This window comes from Myripristis murdjan, chromosome 11, assembly GCF_902150065.1.
Source record: "Myripristis murdjan chromosome 11, fMyrMur1.1, whole genome shotgun sequence".
Classification (NCBI taxonomy): domain Eukaryota; kingdom Metazoa; phylum Chordata; class Actinopteri; order Holocentriformes; family Holocentridae; genus Myripristis; species Myripristis murdjan.
In genome coordinates this window covers 21,404,870-21,420,898 of record NC_043990.1, presented here as the reverse complement: position 1 = coordinate 21,420,898, position 16,029 = coordinate 21,404,870, and the positions used below count along the sequence as shown (strand labels likewise).

Below are 16,029 nucleotides of genomic sequence, written 5' to 3'. Positions count from 1 at the left end.
ATCAGAAATTCCGGTACTCACAGAACGGTATGCAAGACGTGATCATGTTTATAAGTCACGCAGTCTTACATTTCCAGTGTAGTTAGACTTGTTTCAAGAATTGTCTAAGAAGCATCAATATCTTGTTGCCGACTTAAAATATGAGCTCAAATAGAAAATGCTAGATTCCAGGTAATTTTTTTTAGAACAAGACTAAGCATTTAAGATAAAAGTTGTTAAGAATGATGTTGTTTCACAGTGCAGTGTTTAGGAAAAAGGAAAGAAAGAAGAAAGGAAGGAAAGTGTCTGTACCTGCAGGACTTTGCCCTGAGGACTCTCATCAAACAACAGAGCCTGCTGGTAGGTGGGGTCCAGAGTCTTCTTCACTACTTTGGTCTTCTTCTTGGCCAAACACACTCCATTCTCCAGGACATACACCTTGACGTAGGTCGCTGCAGACAGTGCAACACAGAAACAATACAGTGAACCATCCTACACGGGCATACAGATGGAGCAAGCCGGTGAAGTAAGAGGAATTTCACAGCACCGATGTACCTGGTATGTTCTTGGAGCCTGGTTTGGGGGTCAACCCTCTGGCCTGGTTGACCTCCACCTCCAGCTGCCCTCCTCTATCTAGCATGCCCACGTGGACGTCCCCTATGGAGGGAAAACACATACCACTCAAAAGGTCCCCTGAGTTTGGGGTGTCCAGTTAGGCATCTGGAAACCTTGGCTTCACAAGACTGTAGATGCCAATGTTGAACAGCAGAGGGCAAGACAGAGCTTTAAGTCTGTTCTCACAGGCAAGCATGGCTGGAAACACTGCTCTGCTTGTGCTCTTTCTTTCTTAAGCAATGACCTTTGCATGAAAGATTTATATCTCATGCAAGAATAACAGCATCCTTGCTGAACAAATACACTGGTATTGTGTTCCATTTTAGGCACTGCTGCGCATTTCAAATTTAGTATTTCAGCTGCCTGGCTGTCGCAGTAGCAATTTGAATTTTCAAAAATATTAACATATTATTTAACTACAACAATGGCTGATCTAAGTGTCTGGATGCTGATGAGTTAGCTGTGAATTAGCTGTGGAGCATCTGAAAAAGGATGTTTAAGAAGGGATGACTGGATTCTGTTTCCACTCTAGCATCTCTGCATCCCACAAGAATGCAAAGGTGATCAAATGCTACCAAACATAGACAAGATTATGTACAGTGACCTCTTAGTTTTAGCACCTCCTGAGTGTGATCATCTGAGAACAAACAAAAGGAAACAGAGCATCAGCGCTGTCAGTCTGCCGCATGACTGACTTACCCATGGGGGGCGTGGCTAATGTCTGCCGGCCTACAATCTGGGCGGGGCCTAGTCCATCCAGGAAGTCACTGAACTGGCTCTCAGGCCCGAGGCGTGTGGTAGGGAAGACAAACCTGATGGAGGAAACAGAATTAATGGATGGATGGATTGGGGGAATAACAGCAGGAGGATCAGAAGGAGATGGAAGGGCAGAAACAGATGGATGGTGAACGGATCGATCAGCTGATACAAAGATAGATGGATTGTGGTCGGTCACTCACGTTCCATCAGAGCTGTTGGAGTTGGTGCTGCCGTCGGTGGACTCCTTGCTGCCCTGCCGCGTCACCCGGTTCCTCATCTCCACGGCGATGCCGGTCTCCGTGCTCCGTCGGATGGTGCTACGAAGCTTCTTTGTGCCGCCATCTGAAACACACAGAGGTCCTGCCTCTTACTGCTTTATTTCAACAGGATAATCCACTCAGTATAATAATCGGCTCCCTGGGAGGGAGTCATGGGCTTTTCTGATAAGCAAGTCAGGTATTATCCAGACCCAGCTCCTGCATGATAAGCCATTCATGTAGACCTACCGCCTGCACACTCTGCAACAGGGTGGTGTGTAATGTCTGATCTGAAGCCTTGCCTGAGAACTGGAGACAATAAATCTTGTCGTACAGAGGTTAATCCAATAGTAGACGTTTCCTCAGGGAAGATTTAAATAAATTCCCATTCAGCTGCACAAACACTGTCTAAAACACCTGAAAGTGACACAGGATTGATGCCTCTGTCAAACTTCTTTATGTCTGAGGGGCAACCTGTGCAATAACCGGTACATCAACAAATACTAACCAAAGTGATCACTGCCGTACAACAATCTAAGACAGAAGAGAAGGAACTGCAGGTGGGACTTAAGAACACACAGCTCTCCACTGTTTATTTTGAAGCATGTTCACTCAGGCGAGAAGGCAATCTCACCTAAGATCCACTGGGATGTCCCTGCACTACCAGGAAATCTGTCTATAGCTGTTATAAAAATGTGGGTACACACAATTCATACACACACAAACACACACACACACACACACACACACACACACACACACACACACTGACACACACACACATATATATATACACACACATATACACACACACAAAAAAAGCACATAAAGTTGCTTTAATGATGTTCTGGTGAATAGGGGGCAGTATGGTTTTAGGAGGCCTCCTGAGCCTGAATTGCAAAGTACACACACACACACACACACACACACACACACACACACACACACACACACACACACACAGAAACTAGTGAGAGTGAACAATGTGGTGGGGCAGAAGTATAGGAAGGATGGGCAGGGAGGGGGAGGGAGAGGTATTTAGGGTTTACAGCTCTGCTGACGCTAGGAGAAAAGGAGCGAGCTGGCGAGCTAACCCCCGAAGCAGCTTTCAGGGCATCATCCCCTGTAATGACACACTGTGTCACTCTGTGTGTGTGCATGTGTATGTCTTGGCACATAACTGGACACAACTGAACACTGAGCTGGGTCAGGATGGGAACATCCCAGACCCCCTCCTCCCCTCCTCTTCTCAGATGTGCGTCTCCTCACCTCCCTCTCCATCACCAATATCACCAATACCAATAATATATCCAAAGCCACCTATATATATGTACATACACCACACACACACACACACACACACACACACACAAATTTCCACCACAAGGGGCATCAATAAAGGTACATCTCATCTTATCTTATCTTACACAGGATTCTTAAACAGCTTCTTAACACCGTCCGCGGCACCGTCTGCTCAGCTGTGCTACACTACAATGGACAAACTATTTAATGATAACACTTTCTAAATGATCTCAAGTGCTTTTCACTGCAATATGGACAACATGTCTTTTTTGCAAATCAGTCAGAATATACCAACATCTGTGATCATCAGTCAATAATAACAGCCAGCTGATATATCTGTCAGTATTTCTGGATAGCAGCAAGTATGCAACATACACACACATGCTCATTCAAATACCACATTGAGTCTAGACTAGTGTCCGTATACTCACATCTCCACACAACACACACACACACACACACACACACACACACATACAGACTGTGTACACGTGAGTGGTCTGGGCCTCAGGGTGACTGTTTGCTCAGACAGGGAGACAAGGCAGCTGCTGAGACTGTTTGTCAGTGAAGGTTTTCTTTATACAGACATTATCCTCATCCTTGTCCACGACTAACTTCACACATTCGCTTTCTGACAGGGGCTCTCTGGACCGCTGCAACTTTCTAATCCTGCATTTGAGCTGTAATCTGTCTCTTGAAAACGCTGCCTTAAATCTTTTACAGACATCTACAGGCTTTCTAAAGATGCCTTTGAGTTTCCCCTCCACTGAACTTGCTAATTTGGAGTTTGCCTTGCAAGCAGATCATTGGTTTACAAAGCAATAACAGCTGTCATAGACCCTGATTCCTTCCAACAGTCCCAGTTTCACTGCTACTCTAGTGTGGTTCATTATGACTGCAGTTGTGGCTGCTGTAGGAAGTCGTACATCACTTTTTGAGAGCAGCTCAGATATTTGAATGGCGCGATAAAGTCACCAGAATAGACTTTAACAAGCAGTTGCTCGTTGTTGCCAGTAGCAAGCGCACACCCAGGTACAGTCGTCCCACTTCATTAGCCTGAACAACTCCGGGCTCGTTAAGCATCCTTACCATGCCCATTTCATCACCACGACAACCACAGACACCTGCATCATTACCGTCACTATGGAGATAAACAGACAGCAAACAAAGACACTTCATGGGATGGGGGGGTGAAAAGATGAGCTTACACAGGAAGAGCTTTGGAGGAGTGATAGTGAATATATTGGGAGGGGAGAGAAAGAGAGAGAGAGAGAGAGAGAGAGAGAGAGAGAGAGAGAGAGAAATGGGTGAAGAAAGAGATGAGAATGATGGGGTCCCATGGGCTCAGTAGGCAAGGAAAGGGGTGCTGCTTCTGCTGCCTGCTATTTATAATCCTGCAGTCAAGAATATTTCCAACAGCCAGTGTGTGTGTGTGTGTGTGTGTGTGTGTGTGTTTGCAGCATCTCACCCAGACAAACTCCATGTGATCCTGCTGCCATGACAACCCCCGCCCTCAGATATGGACCCAGACAATGCCACCTGAGACAACTGGCGCCATGGCGACAGCCTCATCCCCATCACTTTTTATTTATTTTTTTTATTTATTTATTTTTTTAATATTCATTCCTCAAGGCAAAATTTAACTAAAACTCCTTCACTTCACAGTGTCACTGTAATACCAATCTGAACTCTATGTCTTTCCTTGTTGCAGCTGCTTCATGAATGAAAAATGCAAGACTGTGTTGAAGAATAGTAGAGTTTAAAGTTATTATACATACGATTAGGATGCAAGTGTGTATGGTGTTTCATAAGGGTACTGTATACGTAGGAGCATGGGGTTGAATTATAAATCTGTGCATTTGGGTCAAACAGGGAAGAACGCATTGATATATAATAATAGATATCTTCGGATGATCAAATAGCTGTTTAGTCAATGTCACATCCACACTTGTTACTCAAGTGCCCCTCCCCTCTCATCAAAACGCCCCCTGTGGTGTGAAGCAGTGATCTCTTCCTTTCTATTTAATCCCCTCCTCCTTGTCTGCGCTTTCCCTCCATTCGTTTCCATGGCAATGCCGTCTGCATTGCACCAAGAGCCCCGGACGGCGCGTTCGTTCATAAGCCTTTCCCCTCTCTGTGTCTTTCTCCACATTCGCTCACACTGTCCTCTCCCCGAGTCTCACTCTTAATCACCCCCTTCACTTCCTCTGTCTCTCAGTCAATCACTTACATTGTCCTTCTTCCTTGTATTCCCACTGCATACGTCCATTCCCTTTGTCTTGCCTGCTGTCCAACACCCCCCTTCTTTTTGCCTGTCCGTTCCCCCCTCTGTCCTGTTTCATATACACTTCACACTCCCATTTTCTCCTACTTCTAATCACCGTATCACTTTCACATTCTCTTTTCTGACACTCATCCGCTTGCCTCTGCTCATCTCCATTACACATCTCCTATCGCTTTGCTCTGTCCATTAGATCCTTTTCTCCTCTCTATTCTGTCTGCCACTCTTGCTATACACTATTAGAATCAGCTTCACACATGCTCGAAAAAATAATGAGAGCTAATTACTAATATTAGTAATTATATAATTGTATATAGTAATTATATATATACACACACAGACACACACGGCATTCACTCAGCAGCTAAAATAACAAAATTACATAAGCTGATGTGTTGTGCTGCACTACAGGAGGGGGTTTTCTGGGTCTAAATGTGCTACAAAGGAGTTAAAGTGGCTCCTGCTGGCTTCACTATGATGAGTAATACATAGTCCCTGAAGACACACACATGAATCTCACAGAAATGTGCAGCATGGGGAGTAATCACACACACACACACACACACACACACACACACACTTTCCTTGAGTGACGAAACCAGGCGGTGAACATACTTATGCAAGCCGCAGTTTAGACCTGTACCACATATGTAACTAGTGAGATGTTGAAGAGGGAGTTGTCAGAAGAAAGAGCTGCTCGCAGAGTAGTAAGATATTCGGGGGAAGAAGTCGAGCAAAGAACACGTTAATCACGATAAGGCGAGATCAAGTTGCAGGAAAGGGGATTAGGGCGAGAGAATAAACAGAAGAAGTGAGGATAGAGAGAATTAATGGCCTCATTGGAGAGAATTAATAGCAGAGAGAGATGGAAAGACAGACAGAAAGAAAGAAAGAAAGAAAGAAAGAAAGAAAGGTGGGATTACTGAAAATGCCAACAATGCAGAAAAGAGCCACACATTGTGAAGGCACGCGCACTTACACATGATGTATAGTATCTCTGTCTGTGTGTATGTGTGTGTGTGTGTGTGTGCTTAGAAGATCATTAAGACTGCTCTGACATTTGGAGGGAACACTGATGAAGCCCATCTCATTATATGCTGTAATATAGAATGCTGTTTTTAGACTCCCTGGCTGCGGCCGACATGCCTATTGGATGCACCGGTGACGGCAACGATCTGCCATGCATAGCAACAGTAACCAAGCACGGGTGTTGGAGATAAGAGATCCGTTGTGGTGGCTCCACTGCCGAAACCCTGCTAAATTTGGACAGAGGGAAGATTCAAGGTAAAGGTTTGAACAATATGGAGGAAAAAGAGAGGAAGGTATATGATTCTGTAGTTTGGGACATTATTCATGTTATACAACAAGTTTGCATGAGGTTAACTGCTTCAACGCTGCTGCCCCCACGGGTGGGTTTGAGCCCAAGGTTCCCAAAGAGTCCAAATATGTCCTGCAGAATTACAGGGGAATGTGTATAAAATGATTCACAAGACATCTAGATATTTTCTGTTTAATGTAATGGTGCTGCCGTAAAACAAAGGCATCTTGGATTTGAATATTTCACTCAATATAAGCGTGACGTAACTTCACTGAAGCTGAGTATGGATGTGCCATGGTCATACCACTTGGAAAAAAGTTTTCTCTAACCTTAAACCCACTTTAAGTTAAGTAAACTACGACCTCCAGCAATCCTCATATGGCAAACAAGCACCATTACAGACAAAAAAATTACATTGAAAAATACATTATGCCTTTATCCTCATAATTGACATCATTGACATTTGAATACTTACTCTGACATGAACTATAAATATATGTCATATAGATTTATACAAACCTATAAAGGTGGGTAAACTCTATTCTGCAAATACAAAGTTATGTAAACTGAGCACAGGCGGGTATATCCTCCTCCCAGTCCCTGGTAATAACATGAGGTTACGTAATTGCCGAGGCACGGACATTTACATAGCTCTGTGAACATTTCCAACATATTCGGGAGTTCACGGTGCACAGTCACCAGCAGCACCGCAGCCCTGGACCACAAGTCACTGTTGCAGTGCCTTGCTCAATGGCAGATCAGCAGCTCAGGAGAAGGATATGCAACACCAATACTAACACTATGTGCTGCTAACAGTTCAGCTCACTGGTAAAATTAAAGATTTCCTATTCTGAAGCGGACCCAAAAATTTTGAAGTCTTTATATATCATTCATATATATATATATATATATATATATATATATACTGTATATGTTTGTGTTTGTGTGTGTAAAATGAGAAGAACATACTACACAATATCAACACCAGATAACATAGTATACACTAATGCAATAAGGTGAGGTAGGAGAATAAAGATGTGTGATATGTTTTTTGTATTTTGAGTGTATGTGCAAATGCGTTTGCATGTGTGCTAAAACATCTCTTAATTTAGCTGTTTACAAATTTCAGCTAATGCCACCTCTTACCATCAGTCCAACAAACCAAGCATGCAAGTGCAAATACATGTGGTGGACAGTTAATTGCTGGCTACTACAGCAAGTGCTGTCCTGTCCTTAACGATAATGTATTGGCTTGTTGAGCAAATTAAACAAAACAAGTCTCTCTGGCCTGGGTCACATTGCATGTGTGCGTGCGTGTGTGTGTGTGTGTGTGTGTGTGTGTGTGTGTGTGTGTGTGTGTGTGTGTGCATGAATGCGTGAGTGAATCACATTAGAAGCTCAAGCCGGGATGCAGGCCCAGGAGCGGTCAAGGCGAAGCAATTAGCCCTTCTCGGTCACATGTTCCATAGGAAATGATTTCTTGAAATATAAAACCTTTATTCAATAGAGGATGTCTGTCAGTGAGTTAATATGCCACACAAGCTCCTAACTAATGACAATTAATTACAACGAGGAAAAGAGTAATCTAATTGGGATGCAATTTCCTCTTGATTACTCAACTCATAGCTAATGGCTAAGCAATGCAAGATGGGCGCAGGATTCAGAGGAAGGCAGGAGACGAGAGGAAACACAGGAATCAAGGATGGAAGCACAAAGCAAGACACAGGTGGATAAATATTTTTCCTACTCTTCTCTGCCTCATGTCTAGCACTGAACATAATGTTACCACTATACCTACCGAGACAGAGAGTAAAATGTTCATCTTCACTAGTTATTGAGCAGCTGCAAATTCTGCCAATGGAATAGGATAACTGGACTGGTTTTCAATCCAGTTTTAATTGTTTCAGGAATTTCCTTGAAATCATTATCTTGAAACAAGGCAAAATAATGCATATTGCTCCATTAGTGTCTGGAAAATGATACAATTCGTGACAATTTTTGCAACAAACTGATTTGCAATGAACAGGAGGGAAATTCTATCACCTGTTACCAAGAATGTTTTATGCAGTATAGCTGCACATCCTCCCTACACTTTGAAACATATTGAAAAATCAACCTGTTTATGTCTGGTCAGAGTGCAACAGACTGGTGTGTGCCTGTGTGTATGCGTGTGTGTTGCTCCTATGCACCAAGAGCCGTACTCACGTGCCCCCTTTTTCTTTCGCTGCACCATTTTGGCCAAAAGATGGGGAGGGCATGGAGAGGGAGCAAGCCACAGAAATACAGCAGGCTTGTATAGGCTCTGTGTGTAAGTGTGTGTTTACAGTGGTAATGAAACCCAGATTATAGTTCTGTTAGACACGGACATACACACACACCAGGGTGACTCACCTCACACACGTTTCAACTCGGTGACACACACTGTAATTTTCTGCCTATTAAAGCCTTGCTGGGGTGCCACTAAGTGCTCTTGCTCATTTTCAGTGGGGGTTGCCAAATCTGAGAGCTCTTGCTCTATTAGTGGAGGATGCCAGATCAGCTAAAAGCCCCCCACATACTGAGAACAACACCTCAGCTGGCTCTGCTGTGTGAAAACACTGACGCGCAGTAGAGGACGAAATAGCAATTTCATCATTTTCAATAGTGGAGCGCTGGCACAGTGCAGTGCCGTAATGGCACGCTTCATATCATAGGGCTCCATTGTAGTTAAATATAAGGGCCGTCATTGTGTCAGTTTGCAGGTAGCAGTGTCTTGAAAGATGTTTTACATCCATAGGAATCATTATCTCAGCCTAAATCCAGTTACACAGACAGCCACGCAGGTACACAGTCTCTAGGAAAGAGAGAGGGACACAGCTGAATGCCTCACCAATCTGTCTGGCTAAGAATAGAGTATGGAACATGGAGGGGGGTGTGGGAGGGGTGGGGGGGGGCAAGATTGAAAAAACATGATAGAGACTGACTGAAAGAGAGAGCGAAGGAGATGCAGATGAAGGGAGGAGAGATAAGGGAGAGAATTAGGATGTTTGGCGAGCAGGAGGAAACACAAAGAGGGTAATGAGAGAGAGGAGCGGGGAGAGGAAAGATGAACAAAAAAGAGAAAGTTGAGATGGAGGGGTGGGGGAGTGGGGTTTGGGGTTGGGGGGATAAGTGATCACGGGTCCACGCCGCCGGTATTTAGTAGCCTCTAAAAGCACGGCTGGGGAAGAAAAAGCTTTTAGAGACACGAGTAAGGTTTCAGATTTTATGTGTCAGGAGAGCCAGTAGGTCAATACTCTTTGAATGGAATGGAGGGAGGTGTAAAGGAGAGAACAGGACATCAGAGTCGTCTGAAATAAAGACACACACTGGGACTTTTAGGTTAGTCATGGTGAAAACTTGCGGGTGTTGTCATCATGCATGGTCATCCTATCGTTGGAAAAGGACAGTGAGACTGCAAAGAGATTTAGCAACAGCCATTGTTCTTTACATTATAGATGGAGCAAATCAGATGTACATGACTCTTCACATGCACAAACATACTAACTCCTAAACCACAATACACTTGGCATAATCATTATTATCTTTAACATTTCCCAGTCTAGCAGCTGACTGATCTAAGATTGCAGGCCTGGTATTTGCTAATTTCTTTATCGTGGTAATTTTCCCCCCGAAGGATCTGATCACTTAAAGCTTTCCAAAATGTATGCGCCAAGATTCCTGAAATCTGTGTCCTAGCTGTGACTCAGAAACGGAGCTAGAAGTAGGGCATGTGTGAGTCACCCCCCCCAAAAAAACACAACCCAAACGGCCGAAATGCCAGGTCGATCCTGTGATGCGCTGTCACACAGTATAAAAGACGTTAGCGGTTGTTATTTGGGAAACTTGTGACCCGTCTGAAGTTGATGATATCAGATTGTGGCCACAGCTGATGCAACAACACATTTTCACTGATTTGAGATACAAACAGAAAATCTCAAAGAGTGTTTATTGTATCAAAGACAGCCAGGGAAGATCAGAAGAAATGCCTTCATTTTTATCTCCCTGCTGCATCACATTAGCCTGTCCTACTGAACTATTTCAGTGTGGGGGAGTGTGACAATACATTTTCACTGCAAGCATTTGAGAAACTAGTCACAAGTCCATTAATTTTCTATGCCTTGGGACTTTAGGGGGACATTATCCTGTCAAGAGCCGAAGATATAGACTATCAGCATTGCTATTTGCCTCTGGATAGAGACAGAGAGGAAGGATATGAGCAGAAACAAGTGATCTATAAACACAGAAAATTCAAACGTAATAAGAGACAAAACCTAAAGCCTGCAGAGAAATTCGAGGTGTACAAAATGGGAAATCCATAACTTACTTTCTGAGGACTCAAATTGCAAACAGGGTCTAAAGCTAATGTTTTGGGTGCTTTCAGAGTCCATTTCGACTGATCTCTGCGATGGGACCAGCCCTCACCCACTGCTGTAACTTCAGTAGAGCTTACTCTGTCAGGTACTCGTTAAATGTCACATGCTGATAAAAGACACCGTCGGTGCAGTTAGAGCATTAACAACAATGAGCAAACAGGTACAGGAGGACGATGTGATCAGCAGAGTCAGATTCAGATCCTAAATGTACATTTTTTTTTAATGTTATCCAGCAGAAATGGTTTTAGTGAAGTTATCATTATCTGCTTACCCTCACAGCAGCGGCAACAGTCCCGTCCATTCTGGCCATATCTCAAACATTAATATGGGGATTGATAAATTCATCATTCATCATCAGACACCACATATGAAACTCTCAAACTGACACAGAAAACCAGGAGAATCGATTCTTGAGACACATCTGATCTCGACAGATTAGATTGTGTGTGACACCGAGTGTATTTTCTCATTGGACTCTTAGTTCTGGAACTGCCAGTGATCACACACACACACACACACACACACACTTTCCCACTCTCACACTTTCCGTTTCTTCCTGCTGAAGCTTGCTAAAGTGTTCTTATATTGTGACTTTGGCCTGTATGTAACATGTTGAATAAGAGCTCTGCCTAAAATATTTGTGCATGCTAAAATATATGCGTATACATGTCATGGTGTGCAGACTTTTATTCAAACAGTGTTTGTTAGTTTGTTAGTTTTTGTTGTCTTCTTGACTGTGTAACATAATTCTTGGCCTGTAAGCACTGTGTCACTCCAAATTAAATCACATTTTTGTGATCATGCAGAACAAAGAGAGAACAAAATAAGTGCTGACAGACTGTTGGAGGTAATGGAAATCAGGCTTTTTAACGTTTGCTGGCAGAGGTGAGAACCATTTCCCATTTCCCTCAAATCCAGCTGGAGCTCCACTCCTGTCCTATGAATTAATGCAATGCCAACACCAAAAGTGCAGTAATCAGACAGATGAGAACTCCCTGTGGTTTGTGGTGGCTAGTGGCCTGAAGACAAGACATTCATAACTTAAGGAATGTTACGGAGAGCGGTCATCTTCCTGTGTCAGAAACCTAGAGAAAGTCTGTCTCTCTTTCTTCTTCTCTCGGTCTCTCTTTGGTGCACTTCTAGCGGTGTCTATGGCACCATGCAAATAAACACACTGAGGCCACAGATTAAAAAAACAGATTCAAAGGAAGAGAAAAGAGAGGGTGAGAGGAGAAGAGGATGGGTGTTGAGTGGGATGAGCGCTAAATGGAGCAGAAAAGAATAAGGCGATTGAGTGTGAATCTGCACCAGCCAAACCCATGTGCACACATCTCGTGAGCACGCAGACACACACACACACACACACACACACACACACACACACACACACACTGAGCTGAGGGGACTTGGAGTTGAAGCTTTTCACTGGGACATAAACCAAAAACACACACACAATCACGCATGGTTTCCTTTAATCTAACTCTCCTGGTGCACTGAATCTCATCAGTGGTGTTTGTTTCTCTGCAAGCCTCGTCCCTCTGTACAGACTGACAGTGCGCCGGGAGCCGCTCTGCTGGCTCTGTCTTCTCAGTCATGGATAAACCTGCTCAGGAGATAAGACCGTGTTCAGTGGAGGAGTGACTCACCCATTAAACCTGAGAAACCGTGTGTGCATGTCTGTGTGTGCGCGTCTTCTCCTCACCGATACTAATAATAGCAGGTAATAAATAGAACACAGAACCAAAATGCCATCCCCAACACTCGCCTGTTACAAAACTGAGAATAATGAGGCGATGGCACAGTGGGAGGCAGGGGCGTGTTAGGAGTGAAATTACATGAAGGAAACTGAGAAACGATCTGGCAAGCAGGCAGGTTAGTTTAAGGCCAGAGCATATATTCAAAAGATGGGGGCACACCTTATATAGAAGCACCTATTGAAATGAAACATTCCCTGACACAAATGATATGAAACTTTTTATTAGTATTAGTAATCTATTTTTAATGCCACATGATGTGAATTCATGTATTTTATTGCCTTTTTTACTCTTTGCTCTTTGACTTACATCTTTGTTCTTTGCTAGTGCAATGACCTAGTTTCCGCGCTGGGATCAATGAAGTTCATTTTATCTGAGATTATTTTATGAATTGTAATAAAGGGCTTGCAGTTATCGTAGTCAGATGAGAGCAGAGATGGGTCAGCTGGATAATAATGATGACCAAAAGGCCTGATCATTGGATTGTAATCAAGCTGGGGAAAGATCTAAGCCCCCAAAGCACCTCAGACAAAGAACGCTTTAAAATCTAAGTCAAGTTGAGATCTGCATTTTGAAACCGGAAGGGGGAAAAAACTGTGTTTCTTTCTCTGTTGTTGGTTTTAACACTTCTCTTTTCCAGGGGAAGCAACACCAACATTTTTCTAGTACGGATGGAAATGAACATCTTTGATGTTATTTTGATGTTATTTTGAGAAAAAACACATGATTCCCGCTTGGACAAATCTAAGAAAACACTTCCTTGCATAAGGGCTTACCGGGGCAGATTCTGCTGATAGGCGTACATTGACTGGATCCAATTCACAAATTCAGCATGGCTAGAACATGCCCTGCGGACACACTGACACAATAACAACACTGTAACCACATTACCTCTTAATAGCACTTTAATGGTGAGATGCTGAAATATCCTCCCTCTCTGTCCATTCACTTTGTCTTCTTTATTTCTGTGTGTCTCTGTCGGTCGCCTCAGTGCTCGGTCTCTTCCACTCTTCCCTTCCACCCCCCACCCTCACCACACACCACACACACACCCCACCTCATGATATAATATCATAAACACCTACAGTCACATTCAGCACTTCATCATGCCAAAGCAAAAAACGACCATATACAAATTCAGCTACCAGATAGGAGTCTGGAAAGCTTCTTAGCATCTAATATTAAAAGATTGTGTGGTTGAGTGCTCTCTTGATAAGAAAAAAAAAAAAAAAAAAAAAAAAAAATTGGTAATCATGTGGAAAAAAGAGAGCTCCAAGGCACTACAAAGATCTCTTAAAAGCCTTTATTTTTATGACTAGTCAAACAGAATAAAGGCTTTTTAGAGGATTTTTGGAGTGCCTTGGATCTCGCTTTTCTTCAGGTTTAGTTAGCAACCGTTACAATATACCTTTAACAACAACAGTAAATGCTTCCACAACACCAGGGGGCAATAAATTAACGGTGCACTAAGCAAAACTGTGGGGGGGTGGGGGTGGGGTCGATTGGAATGAGGACTGTTTAGACTCAACTGATAAAAAATTTATCAGTGAGTGAGGCCTGAGAAAGAACAGTGTAGGCTCAACTTTGAGTTTTGGTGCTTAAGCCCCTTTTTTTGTCAGCTGGGTCTAACAGGCCCTCATTTTAATGCAGTTTTACATTGTGTACCTTTAATCAATGGACAAATACATCAAAATGCATGCAGTCTTGTTGTTGTTGTTGCTGTTTTTTTTTTTCTCGTTTTCCGCTTACCAATCCATTTATTTTTCTGAGTCCCTACATCCCAAATTACTCTCCACACACTTCCTCTCTCTTCTGGCTCAGGGGAGCAATTCAACCTGTGGCTGATTGGTTATTAGCTGACCAACCGAGCGGAGCAAGGGGCCAGTACCTGGGCTGACCCACCCCGTCAGCCAATCAATGAATCTGTCACTCGGAACATGGAGCAGTGGCAGCCGACCTGATTGGGCTGTTAATGACTGCCAGGAAGGAACACAACATGGACCCTGATGTAACTTGACTGAGAAAGAAGACTGCCTGTCTGTCTGGCCCTCAGTCTGTCTGTCTGTCTGGATCACCCGTCTAATTATATCTATCCATTTTTTGCCTGTAGCAGGAGTGTATTCTGTGGCAGAGAAAACAACAGATTAGTGGAGCCTGTTCCTCCCTGCTCTAATTTCACCAGGTCACTCAGTAAACAGCCTTGTTTGTCTCCAAGAATAGGTTTTGAGGCCCAACCTGATCAAACTGACAGGAAATGACCTATTCCTGATGGCGCGGTGATGCAATCCCATCGCCGGTTGATTGTACACAAGAGCTCCAGACCTCGATTACGATTAAGTTTACTTAAAATCAATCGGAGCGTTTGGTCAAGCCTGCCCGAGGCAATTTGGCTATAGTCTTGTTCCAGCAGCAGCCGAGCGTGAGCTCAAAGAGGGCAAAGAGGGATATTGGGGCACAAAAAAAAGTGCTGGACTCAGATGTGAGCACCACAGCTACTGACACTGAAGCAGGAGGAGTCGAAGATGATGCTGCCACAGGAAGGAGAGATGCAGTAAGGAGGAATAGATGAAGGTGGTGGTGGAGGAGGAAGAGGAAGAGGAAGAGGAGGAGGGGGGGTTATACTGCGATTCTGATTCTGTTCCAGGCGCGATGTGTTCCTCTGGCAGCTGAGAACATCTAAATTTAGACACCTAACCCCCCCCCCATTACCCCTTCCTCTCCTCCATCTCCCCAACCTCTCCTTTTTTTTCTAACCTCCACATCCCCCCCTTCCCCTTCCATTGTGCTCTCTTCATCATGGAGAACAGAGAGACATGAAAGCCCCTCTGGTGAAAATATCGACAGCTCTCCCTGCGTCAGACAAGTGTCAGCTGTGCTTGAGTGCGCCTTGTGTATGTGTGTGTGTGTGTGTGTATGTATATGTGTGTGTATGCATGCACGCTGTGTACTAGAGCATCAGCCATCACAAACTGATGGGTAGCAGGGACAGGTAATGAGGAGGGATTTGTGTGTGTGTGTGTGTGTATATGTGCGTGTGTGTGTGTGTGTAGCACTACCCTTTGACCATATGGTGACGATGTCAGAGCTGGCATGAGGATGAGTATCAAGTACTTTTTTCTTTTTTTCATTTCTCCTCTTGCCGATGCTCCTCCTCTCTTGTGAAAAATGGCCAACTTTCTTCTCCCTCATCTCTCAGCGTCAACCGATTCACAGCAGCTATGAGTACGAGAGAAATGCACACCTGCCTGTGTTTTCTTCATACATTGAGGATGTGTACCATTACGGATTGAATCGTGTGAGAACAGAGAGGTGGAATTCACAGAGATGAAATAGAGACATACTGAAGCCACAGTTGCCGGCATGGAGCTGC

General features: G+C 43.8%; 1 protein-coding gene across 1 annotated transcript in view; it reads right to left on the bottom strand.

Annotated features, from left to right (window-relative positions):
• rims3 (regulating synaptic membrane exocytosis 3) overlaps positions 1–16,029 on the bottom strand; it is a 37,389-nt gene that overhangs the window by 7,423 nt on the left and 13,937 nt on the right. Inside the window, exons 3-6 of the mRNA XM_030063517.1 lie at positions 1,554–1,695; positions 1,294–1,406; positions 535–636; positions 292–431 (exon numbers count right to left, since the gene is read on the bottom strand). Of these exons, the coding sequence (XP_029919377.1) occupies positions 292–431; positions 535–636; positions 1,294–1,406; positions 1,554–1,695 (497 nt within the window). The remainder of the gene's footprint in view (positions 1–291; positions 432–534; positions 637–1,293; positions 1,407–1,553; positions 1,696–16,029) is intronic.